The sequence below is a fragment of the Pongo abelii genome, chromosome 5, assembly GCF_028885655.2.
Source record: "Pongo abelii isolate AG06213 chromosome 5, NHGRI_mPonAbe1-v2.0_pri, whole genome shotgun sequence".
Taxonomy (NCBI): domain Eukaryota; kingdom Metazoa; phylum Chordata; class Mammalia; order Primates; family Hominidae; genus Pongo; species Pongo abelii.
In genome coordinates, this window is record NC_071990.2 from 43700406 (window position 1) to 43711668 (window position 11263).

At 53.7% G+C, this 11263-nt stretch overlaps 2 protein-coding genes and 1 long non-coding RNA gene across 14 annotated transcripts in view; 2 read left to right on the plus strand and 1 right to left on the minus strand.

Moving 5' to 3' along the window:
• Window positions 1-2022, plus strand: part of ABCC10 (ATP binding cassette subfamily C member 10) — a 22186-nt gene extending 20164 nt beyond the window's left edge. For 6 of the 11 annotated variants that reach the window (XM_054557543.2, XM_054557546.2, XM_009241916.4 and 3 more), the window contains 4 exons: window positions 546-691; window positions 772-869; window positions 1085-1197; window positions 1524-2022. In XM_054557543.2, the coding sequence (XP_054413518.2) occupies window positions 546-691; window positions 772-869; window positions 1085-1197; window positions 1524-1686 (520 nt within the window). In that variant the 3' untranslated portion in view covers window positions 1687-2022. Of the gene's footprint in view, window positions 1-545; window positions 692-771; window positions 875-1084; window positions 1198-1523 lie in introns of those variants that run through there. The other 5 variants (XM_054557544.2, XM_054557545.2, XR_008526182.2 and 2 more) reach the window with 5 other exon arrangements.
• On the minus strand, window positions 1947-8248 carry DLK2 (delta like non-canonical Notch ligand 2). 2 transcript variants are annotated; one of them, XM_063724805.1, is made up of 6 exons: window positions 7602-8248; window positions 6354-6484; window positions 6015-6078; window positions 4600-4730; window positions 3533-3677; window positions 1947-2869 (listed from the first exon to the last, which is right to left on the minus strand). In XM_063724805.1, exons 2-6 carry the CDS (start codon window positions 6427-6429, stop codon window positions 2134-2136), a joined length of 1152 nt encoding a protein of 383 aa, XP_063580875.1. In that variant the 5' UTR covers window positions 6430-6484; window positions 7602-8248; the 3' UTR covers window positions 1947-2133. The 2 variants fall into 2 exon arrangements, with proteins under 2 accessions (XP_063580875.1, XP_024104789.3); XM_024249021.3 differs by lacking the exon at window positions 7602-8248 and adding an exon at window positions 7005-7186.
• On the plus strand, window positions 3353-6430 carry LOC134761514 (uncharacterized). Its single transcript, XR_010140213.1, has 3 exons — window positions 3353-3587; window positions 5569-5641; window positions 6228-6430. It is a non-coding gene; the product is annotated as an uncharacterized LOC134761514 (long non-coding RNA).
• Window positions 8249-11263: the final 3015 nt, after the last annotated feature.

The following is an 11263-nucleotide window of genomic DNA, read 5'->3' on the forward strand; positions in this document are numbered from 1 at the left end:
CCCCAGGTCAACCTAGTGTCATCTTCTCTGAGTACGGTGACATAGAAAAGGTAGGGAAGCTGTATCCTAAAGCCTTAGGCCTGCCTCTTCTGCCTTCTCTTCTAAGCTGTGGTGGCCCTACCTTATAGCTCCATCATGTCTTCAGGACCCAATTCTAGGCCCACTCCAACCTTGAAGTGTCACCTGCCCTTTTAGTCGCTCTGGTCATTCCCTGCGTAGCCACTGCCACCCCTGGAGTCAGTGCCACACAGTTTAGCCCATTTGTTTGCTCTGGTTTGTGTGTGTGCGCCTCCGTGAAATGTAGGCTTCTTGAGGACAGAGTCCACCCTTTGGTTTCTTCGGTATTGCTCATAGCACTGGCACAGTTCTAGGTACCCAGCTACTAACAGATCATTTGGTGGGGATGGGGTGGGGAGCAGAGTGGGGTTATGTTCAGGTCTCATCCCCAGGCTTTCGTGGAGGTGCTAGTCCTGTAGTCAGAAACTGAGCTGGGAGCAGAAGTGGCTACATCTCCAACCGCTAGACTCCATGTCATTGTCCCCCAGATCCCAGCTGGCTATCATCCCCCAGGAGCCCTTTTTGTTCAGTGGGACTGTTCGGGAAAACCTGGATCCCCGGGGCCTACATAAGGACAGGGCCTTGTGGCAGGCCCTGGAGCAGTGCCACCTGAGTGAGGTGATTACATCCATGGGTGAGTGCTGGACCCTGACCTTAGAGGAAGAAGGGAGCAGGGAGGGCCTGGGCCCTGCAACGAAGACGCTTTCCTTGCAGGTGGTCTGGATGGTGAGCTGGGTGAGGGGGGCCGGAGCTTATCTCTTGGGCAGAGGCAGCTGTTGTGTCTGGCCAGGGCTCTCCTCACAGATGCCAAGGTAAGGTGAGAGAAAGAGACATTCGAGAGGGCCAGGAAGAAGGCGGGGGGCCAGGAGGTGGGGAGGTAGAGTGGGGAGAGGTTTTAGGGGACCAAGTTCATTTTCCTTTTAGAGCTGGAAGAGGAGCTGTGGTAGGGGCTGTTGCTTGGGCCAGGCCCAGCCCACCCTACAGCCTCTCCTTCCTTGTTGTCCCCTACCCCATTCCCATATTCCAGATCCTGTGTATCGATGAGGCCACAGCAAGCGTGGACCAGAAGACAGACCAGCTACTCCAGCAGACCATCTGCAAACGCTTTGCCAACAAGACAGTGCTGACCATTGCCCATAGGTATGTAAACGCCTGGTAACAGCCTAATCAGGGACTGTGGTAGCATGCACCCAGAGCCTCCATTGCTTTCAGGGACCCTAGTGGTCAGGGCCTTAGAGATCCTGCACCCCCAAATCTCAGCTCCTCCTTCTCCAGGTACTGCCTAGGGCCCTTTATAGCACATTATCTGAGGGACTCTGCAGTCCCTTCCCCAGCACCAAGCCAGGGGCTAAAGCCTGTGGGGACAGACCTGTGGTGTCCCGAGGGGACAGGAGGGAAAGCAGGTCAGTGTTCTCACTTAGGGCATCATCCCTCATTCCCTACACTGACCATCTTCCCCCTCACAGGCTCAACACGATCCTGAACTCAGACCGGGTACTGGTGCTACAAGCAGGAAGAGTGGTAGAGCTGGACTCCCCGGCCACCCTGTGCAACCAGCCCCACTCGCTGTTCCAGCAGCTGCTGCAGAGCAGCCAGCAGGGAGTCCCCGCCTCACTCGGAGGTCCCTGAGCCCAATCCCACACCCTGTAGAATTCTCCCCTCTCTCTGATCCAGGCCGGGCCTGTACAGAGGTGCTGGCTGCTTTTTTACATTCTCCTCTGGGGCTCTACCTCTCCACACTTCCCCAGAAGGGAAAAGGGCACCCTGGGTTACTCTTTGGAAATCACTCTTTGGTGGTCAGCATCCTGAGGCTTCCCCAGAACCAGGCCTCTGCTCTGGCCCTCTTGCATCTGGAACGCCAGGTGGGTTTTTCTGGCATAGGAGCCCACTTGCATTTTCATAGTTTTATTTGATAAAATTCCATCTTACATTCTGTGTATTAAAAAAATAATATTTCTGGTGTGAGGCTGAGGTTTCCTCTATGTGTGTACCCAAGCTGAAGGGTGGTGAGAAAGGACCACTCCAGTCTGAGGGGTGGAAGAGGTGAGGAAGGGGGCCAGAAAGCCCCCACCTCCATCACAGTGCTGTGGTCTTTCCAGGCTCAGGGGGCAAGTCAGGTGGCAGGGGGAGCCCTGCCGGCAGCATGCTAACCTGACACTCTTGGTCCTGGCACGCTGGAACATAGCGTGGGACAGGATAGCAACAGGGTCCAGGGGGGCAGACACCCCGGCGCCAGGCCCTCAGGGTCAGCAACACAGTAGCCAGAACCAGGGCAGCAGTGAGGGCCCCAAACACCACCAGGGCCACCAAGCTAGGCTCTCCTAGCCCAGCCTCTTGCCTCCGCACCACCTCCTTCACTGAGATCCGCAGCAGACCAGCCCCTGCGCTGTGGGGGGCTGGCCCCGTGGCAGGTACCACTACAGCTGAGGTGGGCCCTAGAGGGGTGTCCACTGTGGTTGGGGGGTCTGGGACAGGTAAGACAAGCTCACAAGTCTTGCCACCATAGCCACTGGGGCAGAGACAGTCGAAGTCATGGACACGGTCCCGACAGCGGGCCCCTCTCTGGCATGGGCGGCTGGCACAGTCATCCAGGTTGATGGTGCAGAAGCGCCCAGCAAAGCCCTCAGGACAGAGGCAGGAGAAGCGGTTTATGCCATCAAGGCAGGTGGCACCGTTAGCACAAGGCCGCATCAGGCAGTCATCCACATTTACCTCACAGCGGGCACCCACAAAGCCCACCAAGCAGCGGCACGTGAAGTTGAGCGCAAAGCCCTGGTCGTCCTGGCACTGCCCGCCATTGCGGCATGGGGAGCTGCAGTAGGGATGAGAGACAACATGATAACCAACTTACCAACACCTGTAGGGCAGCCCAGGTCAGTATCCTGACCACTGCCTGCCATGTCACCTTGGGCTACGCTCTCTAAGCCTCAAATACCTCATTTTAAAAATGAGAATAAAAATAGTACCCAGCTTCCCTAATTGTGAGGGTTAAGTGAAATAATCAATGTCAAGCCGATAGCACAGGGCTCGGCCAGAAGACAGGGTTCAGGATAAATGTGCTATTATTATCCTCGCAGGCTCCTGGGCCTGATGCGGAAATGAGGACAAGTCCAGCCCTGCAGGCTGTTTCCTCATCCCTACTGTGACGCAGAAGGGTGCAAGCCAGCATTCAGGAGAGGATGAGGAGAGACCCAGGCCCCTCAATCTCCCCACACCCACCCTCCCCAACCAGAACAGTCACACGTTTGTTACCCCTCTAGCTCCTATAGATTGTTGAAGAAATGGCTCAGAAGGTACAAAAAAAAGTTGAGAAACCCTGAACTAGGAACACTTTGGCACGTAGGGGTTTTATCTGAGTGTCCCTGTGTGGGTCTGACTCTCAGTCCCCCACCCTCCCAACAGTCCTGCCTCTTTTCTCATCCCATCACCAGGTTCTGGTCTAACCTTCCACTCACCCTGAGGGCCCAGCACTCACCCTGCCTGTTCACAGGGTCCAGCCTTGCGCTCGCAGTCACGCCCATGGAAGCCTGGTAAGCACACACAATGGTACTCACCGCCCCCGTCATACATGCACTGGCCTCCATTCTGGCAGGGGGACTGCGTGGTACAGATATGTTCATCTGGAGAAGGGACAGGAAAGGCTCTGGGATAACCCCTCCCATCTGGTCCCCAGACCAGACTTGTCCATGCCTTCCAGGCCCCAGGTTCTGTAGGTGTGGCTATACTACAAACCCAGCCCAGGCTGGCGTGGTATACTAGGGAGAGACAACAACACTGAATTTGGAGTCAGGAGGCTCCTGGCCCTGGCTCTCAGTCTGTCTCAAACTGACCTTGGGCTGGGTGCGGTGGCTCATGCCTGTAATCCCAGCACTTTGGAAGACCAAGGTGGGCAGATGACTTGAGGTCAGGAGTTCAAGACCAGCCTGGCCAACATGGCAAAACCCCATCTCTACTAAAAATACAAACATTAGGCCGGTGCAGTGGCTTGTGCCTATAATTCCAGCACTTTGGGAGGCCGAGGCGGGTGGATCACTTGAGGTCAGGAGTTCGAGACCAGCCTGGCCAACATGGTGAAACCCTATCTCTACTAAAAATACAAAAATTAGCCGAGGTGGTGGGTGCCTGTAATTCCAGCTACTGGGGAGGCTGAGGCACGAGAATCACTTGAACCCAGGAGGCGGAGGTTACAGTGAGCCGAGATCGCACCACTGCACTCCAGCCTGGGTGACAGAGTGAGACTCCATCTCAAAACAAAACAAACAAAAAAACAAACCTGACTTTGAGCAGGTTCTAGCTCTTCTGTGGGCCTTAGTCTCCTCATCTGTAAAATGAGCACAATTTTTAGCAGCTGTGTTTCCTACCCCATGGGGTTATGCTGAGGATCAATTCAGACAACATATAAAAAGTCTAAGATAAAAAAATGACAAAATACCATGTATTTGAGGGTTTGACAAGGACACAATAGGCACTCAATAAATACTGATGGCTGTTCCCCTAAGAACATGGGGTTCCCAACCAAAAGCTACCCTTCCTCCCCCCTACCTTTGTCACAGAACTTGCCTGCCCAGCCACTGTGGCAGATGCACTGCCATGGCTGGTGGCAGGTACCGTGCTGGCAGCCAGGCATCCTCACACAGCGCTCACAGTGCAGCCCCTCCCAGCCCGGGTCACACCTGATGGGGAGAAGCACAGGGTCAGGGCTCTGGGTCGTGGATGTAAAGAAATGGAGGAGACAGAACCAGAGCTTCTAGAAACCAAGAGGACGTATGACAGCCCCTAAGGGAAAGCAGACCTGTCCCAGGTAGGTGTAGGACTGTGCAGGGTCATAGGACACATATATGGAATCAGACCATCAGACACCAGCACTCAAACCCTGGTTCTGTACTTTAACCTGAGCCTCAGTTTTCTCACCTGTAAATTGGGGATACACCTTGCAGGGTTGAGTAGGGGAAGAAATAAGATGTCTGTAAATGCCTCCAGTACCCCTCCTGGCATGTCTGAGGTGCTCACAAACATTTAAAGAAGAATGACCTTGAAAAGCCATCAGGGCCGGGGCGCGGTTGCTCACGCCTGTAATCCCAGCACTTTGGGAGGTCGAGGCAGGTGGATCACTTGAGGTCAGGAGTTCAAGACCAGCCTGGCCAACTGGGTGAAACCCCATCTCTACAAAAAATACAAAAAATTACCCGGGCATGGTGGTGTGCATCTGTAATCCATTATTGAAGAGGCCGAGGCAGGGGAACTTGAACACAAGAGGCAGAGGTTGCAGTGAGCTGAGATTGCGCCACTGCACTCCAGCCTTGGCAACAAAGCGAGACTCCGTCTCAAAAACAAAAAAAAAATAAAAACAAAAAAGGTCATCAGGACTATCCTCCCACCATGATTCCAGGGCAAACACTTGACCCATATTTTAAAAGCCCTCCAGGGGTGAAGAGTCTCGAAGACCCCCAGCCAATTGAACTACCTGCCTCATCAGCTCATTTTCTTATGTCCACTTTCCTCCTGCTACAGAATTTGCCCAATCTCCACCCTCCACCCCAGTGAGTCAACTACTCAAACTCATCAAGAAAGATCCTCTTTCATTGTAAGTGTTTCTCCCCAGCAACTCTCCCTGCAGCATTTCTTTTCCAGGCTAAACCATTTCTCTTTCCCTTTTTCCTTTATCTTTCCATTACCTCATGGCACCCAATCCCCAAGCTCTCTCAAGCTTTAGGTCTCTCTCCCTGTCAGGAGTTCAGACAATCCCTAGATCAGACTTGGGAGATTAAAGAAGTGGGGAGATAAAAACTAGAAGAAGCCAGAGAGGTGAGGTAAAGGGGAAAGGGGGGCTGGCCAGTCAGCCATAGGAGTGATGAGGCATGAAGAGTAGAGTCTGAAGCCCCTAGACACTGTTGTGCATGTGAAGGGCTTAGAAATGGGTACCAAAGGGTTTGGGGGCACGTGCTCAGGACAGGTACCTGCAGGAGCCGTCAGGCGCACAGCAGCCGTGGGCCAGGTCACAGTGGGAGCTGCAGTCATCGGCTGCAAGAGATTGATGTGGGAGGGATGAGTCTGAGTCAGGGCACAGCTCGCTGGGATGCGGGACTCAGGAGAGGATTGGGGTTCCAGTAACTGAGCGGACTCAGCCCTAGGGCAGGATATAACACAGAAACTCATCCCATTCCAAAAAGGCAGCCTCTGTCTTGCTTGCCCCGCGGGTCGGAGCGACTGCAGTGCCGTCTCCGGCCGGCAGAGGTCAACGTGCAAGCGAGGACGGCTGGACAGGGCCGCGATTGGAGCCCAGTGGGCGCGCTCACCTCGGACAGGCTGACCGGGAGCCCCCAGAATGCACAACAGGCACACGAGATGCAGGCAGCGGCAGCCGCTGGGCATGGTCAGCGCCGGCCCCAGGAGGGCCGGACGGATGGACGGCCGGACGCGTGGACACCTGTGGGACGGCACCGGTTGGGAGGCGGCCGGACGCGGAGATAGCGGCACGGATACGGGTTCCAAGTGACAGGAGCCGACGAGGGAGAGGGGCGCCGGGACAGAAGAAGGGGATGGGGGTAGCGGGAGGATGGGGGCAGGGAAGGGTTGAGCAGGCGAAGAGAGCGAGGAGAGCGAAGACAGGAACCCGGGAGCGGGGTCTGCAAGGAGGCGAAAGATGGGCAGCACGGAGCGAGGCCAGGCGCGGGAATGGCTGGGGCTGGGATCGCAGTCAGGACGGAGGGGTCCGCGGGATGGGGACAGCGCCGAGAGGCGGCCTTGAGCACGGAGGGGACGCGGGGGCCGGAGGGAGGGACGGTTCCCGGCAGCGAGCAGTCTCCGCCCCACAGCTCCGACAGCCCCCCCACCACTTTCTCCCACGTCCCCTTTCTATCTCCGCCACGCTGGGCTCGGCGGCGGCGCGGGGCCTGGAATCCCCACCGCGCCAGTAGCCCTGCGCGCCCTGTCCCCGCAGTCCTCACCTCCGGCGGGGAGGTGGCGCGCCCCGGGGCGCAGAGAGAAGCCGGATCCGACGGGCGCCGCCGAGGGGCCGTGAGGGAGCGCGGGGCCGCCCCTAGCTGGCCGCGGGGCCGGGCGCCGAAGCGGCTGCCATGCGAGCCGAGCGCTCGGGAATCTGGGGCTCCAGGCGACCCCGAGCGGCGGCGGCGGCGGCGGCTTCTCGCGCGCGCTCAGGCCCCCTGCCAGGGGCGGAGCCCGCCCCCACTCCCATCCCCCCCCGCGACGCACGGCGCACACCTAGCACCCGGCGCGCCCCGGGGCCCCGGCCCCGGCCCTCCGCGGCTACCCAACGCCCCGAACCCAGCTTCCTTCCGAGAGGAGGGAATCTTAAGAGTCTCAATGGGAGCAAACTATTAAGCCAAAGGCGCGCGACCCGGTTATTCTGTCATCTCCCACGCCCACTTTCCCGACCAGCGCTCCGCGGCCCACGCCCCAGCCCTGCCTTCGCTTGTCCGCCGCTCATCATGCTTCTCATATAGATCCATGCACACGCAGGCAATCGCTCTCCGCCCTCCGCCTGTCACCAGCCCACGCCTCCCCGCTTGTAAAGCCTTCATCACCTGCTTCATCTGTGTGCTCCTCTGCTCCTCCTCGCCCTCCGCTTCTTCCTGCACACGTCGCTGTCTCCAGCCTTCCAAGATCAACCTATTCCTATATAAATATCAACCCGATCCACCCAACCACACCCCGGCCCTACCCCCACCACCCTTCCCTCACTCAAGTCTCAGCCTTTCCACCCCATTCCTTTTTGTGACTGCCTCTGAGAATCCTTTCTGGACTGGGAATGCCCCTGACTCAGTAAATGTGCGCACAAAACCCCCTCAACCGCCAAGTTTCTTCTCCGGTACCCCATCACGTTCGTCCTTGGCCTCAGGCTAAACCTCAACTGCCCAAACCTGGAGCTCAGATTGAGAGAGTAACGGAGGGGGAGTGGGGGAAAGCTGTCCTCCAGGCCTCTTTGCCCCTTCTGGCTAATGGCTCAGAGACACATTTCAAGACAAGGACCCAGCCAAGCTCGGTGGGCTCACGCCTGTAATTCCAGCACTTTGGGAGGCTGAGGCGGGCGGATCACCTGGGGTCAGGAGTTCGAGACCAGCCTGGCCAACATGGTGAAACCCGTCTCTATTAAAAATACAGAAATTAGCCAGGCGTGGTGGCGCGTGCCTGTAATTCCAGCTACTCGGAAGGCTGAGGCAGGAGAATCGCTTGAGAACCCGGGAGGCAGAGGTTGCAGTTAGCCGAGATCACGCCACTGCACTCCAGCTTTGGGGACAGCAAAACTCCGACCCCCCTCCCAAAAAAAAAAGACAAGGACCCAAAACATAATTTCTAGTTTGTGCAGGACAACAAGGCAGAGGTCAGGAACGCTAGCGCCCATCTCTAGTCTTTCAGATTGAGATTTCACCATCTTTAAATTCAAAACATCGGAAGGAGCAGTCGCTAGTCGGTGCAGAGCAGCTTCCCACCTTCACACAGCCACCTCCACAGGCACAGAGCCCCAGGGCTCATTTTTCCTGCGGTCTCCATTGGATATAACACTTACACCCACCCAGCTCCCTAGCTGGCCTCCTCTCAACTGTGATCGCCTCTTCCCTGAAGAGCTCTCTGAATTTGAGTAATGACATGGCTGTACCATTCATTTTGTTTAAACACATTTTTTTTTGGTGAAAAATTGCAAACAACCTATAATTCAAAAATTACTGTAGGCAAATAAATTATGGCACATCAACACTATGTGACTGTTAAAAATACTTTTTTTTTTTTTTTGACGTCTAAAGATGTCCAAAAAAGCTAAGAATATGTAAAGTGGGGTGGGGGGAAGCCGGAAACAAAGAAAAACGTACTTCAACATTGGCAGTGCTTTTCTCTGGATGATCGAATTACAGAGGTTGTTTTTTCTTTTCTTATTGATACTTTTCAACATTAACACTTTTTTTCTTTTTTTTTTTTTTTTTTGAGACGGAATCTCGCTTTGTGGCCCAGGCTGGAGTGCAGTGGCGCGATCTCTGCTCACTGCAAGCTCCGCCTCCCGGGTTCATGCCATTCTCCTGCCTCAACGTCCCAAGTAGCCGGGACTACAGGCGCCCACCACCCCGCCTGGCTAATTTTTTTTTTTTATTTTTAGTAGAGACGGGGTTTCACCATTTTAGCCAGGATGGTCTTGATTTCCTGACCTCGTGATCCGCCCGCCTCAACCCTCCAAAGTGCTGGGATTACAGGCGTGAGCCACCGCGCCCGGCCTTTTTTTTTTAAAAAAAAAACAATGAACATCTATAACTTGTTTTTTGTTGTTGTTTGTTTGTTTGTTTTTCCTTGAGATTATCACTCTGTCGCCCAGGCTGGAGTGCAGTAGTGCAACCTCAGCTCAGTACAACCTCGTCTCAGCCTCCAGTATAGCTGGAATTGCAGGCACAGCGCCACCACGCCCAGCTAATTTTTTTTTTTCTTCTTTGAGACTTTCAGTGCTTTTCTCTGTCAGATATCATTATCTGACATTCTATTAAATATTTATTTGTTTATTGACCATCTCCCCACTACAAAGCAAACTCCAGAGGTCTGGGATGTTTTCTTGCTCATCACAGCATCACCAGTGTCTAAAACAATGCCTGGCATAGTAGGTATTCAATAAATTTTTTAAAAATTCTGTTTGTTTAATTAACTTTTTTTTTTTTTTTTTTCTGAGACAGGATCTCGCTCTGTCGCCCAAGCTGGAGTGCAATGGCTCCATCTCGGCTCACTGCAACCTCCGCCTCTCGGGTTCAAGCAATTCTTCTGCCTCAGCCTCCCGAGTAGCTGGGATTACAGGTGCGCCCCCACCAAGCCAGGCTAATTTTTGTATTTGTAGTAGAGACAGGGTTTCGCCATGTTGGCCAGGCTGGTTTCGAACTCCTGACCTCAGGTCATCTGCCCGCTTGGCCTCCCAAAGTGCTGGGATTACAGGCGTGAGCCACTGCACTCGGCCTGCCCAGTTAATTTTTGCATTTTCAGTAGAGACGGGGTTTCACCATGTTGGCCAGGCTAGTCTTGAAGTGACCTCAAGTGATCCACCCGCCTTGGCCTCCCAAAGTGCTGGGGTTACAGGCATGAGTCACCGTGCCCAGCCTAACATTTTTTTAGAATAAAGTAAAAAGAAAAAGGCCGGGCGTGGTGGCTCACGCCTGTAATCCCAGCACTTTGGGAGGCCAAGACGGGAGGATCATGAGGTCAGGAGATCGAGACCATCCTGGCTAACACGGTGAAACCCCGTCTCTACTATAAATATAAAAATTTAGCTGGGTGTGGTGGCAGGTGCCTGTAGTCCCAGCTACTCAGGAGGCTGAGGAGAACGGCATGAACCCGGGAGGCAGAGCTTGCAGTGAGCCGAGATAGCGCCACTGCACTCCAGCCTGGGCGACAGAGTGAGACTCCGTCTCAAAAAAAAAAAAAAAAAAGAAAAGAAAAAGAAAAAAAAAAACGGCTGGACGTGGTGGCTCAAGCCTGTAAATCCAGCACTTTGGGAGGCCAAGGCAGGCGGATCACCTGAGGTCGGGAGTTCGAGACCAGCCTCACCAACATGGAGAAAACCTGTCTCTACTAAAAATACAGAATTAGCCGGGTGTGGTGTCACCTGCCTTTAATACCAGCTACTTGAGAGGCTGAGGCAGGAGAATCGCTTGCACCTGGGAGGCAGAGGTTGCGGTGAGCCAAGATCGCGCCACTGCACTCTAGCCTGGGCAACAAGAGCAAGACTCCATCTCAAAGAAAAGGAGAGGAAAAAACCACCCACGATCCTACTAGCTTAAGAAAACCACAATTATTGTTGTTTTGATTCCTTTTTTCCATCCAGATATTTTTATAGAGTAGTATAATCATAACATATCTACAGTATTGTATCCTGCTTTTTTTTTATTCCATGTCATATATTGATAGTTCTCAAAAGCATATTTTTTATGGCTATGTGATATTCCATTAAATAGATATACTATATTTACTTAACTTAGCCCTAGTTATTGGCTGCTTAGGTTGTTTACTTTTTTGTCATTATAAATTCATTCAACAAATATTGAGTAGTCATATATTACCATTAGATACCAGAGCTACTGAGGATACAGCTCCCAGATAATATTTATTAGTGCCACACATTTTTATGTGTGGCATTTTGATGAGTGACTGAGTCAAAGAAGTCATGAAAAATAAATACCTTTTAACTGATGAAATGTACTGAAATTCACTCATGAAATAA

Bases quoted from the DNA above. Each gene is read 5' to 3' on its own strand.
- DLK2 (XM_063724805.1), bottom strand. From the start codon at position 6,429: ATGCCCAGCGGCTGCCGCTGCCTGCATCTCGTGTGCCTGTTGTGCATT. The intron at 6,079-6,353 runs GTGAGCGCGCCC...AATCTCTTGCAG, and splicing joins TCCCGGTCAGCCTGTCCGAG to CCGATGACTGCAGCTCCCAC. The intron at 2,870-3,532 runs GTGAGTGCTGGG...TCCCTACTGCAG, and splicing joins GGACCCTGTGAACAGGCAGG to CTCCCCATGCCGCAATGGCG.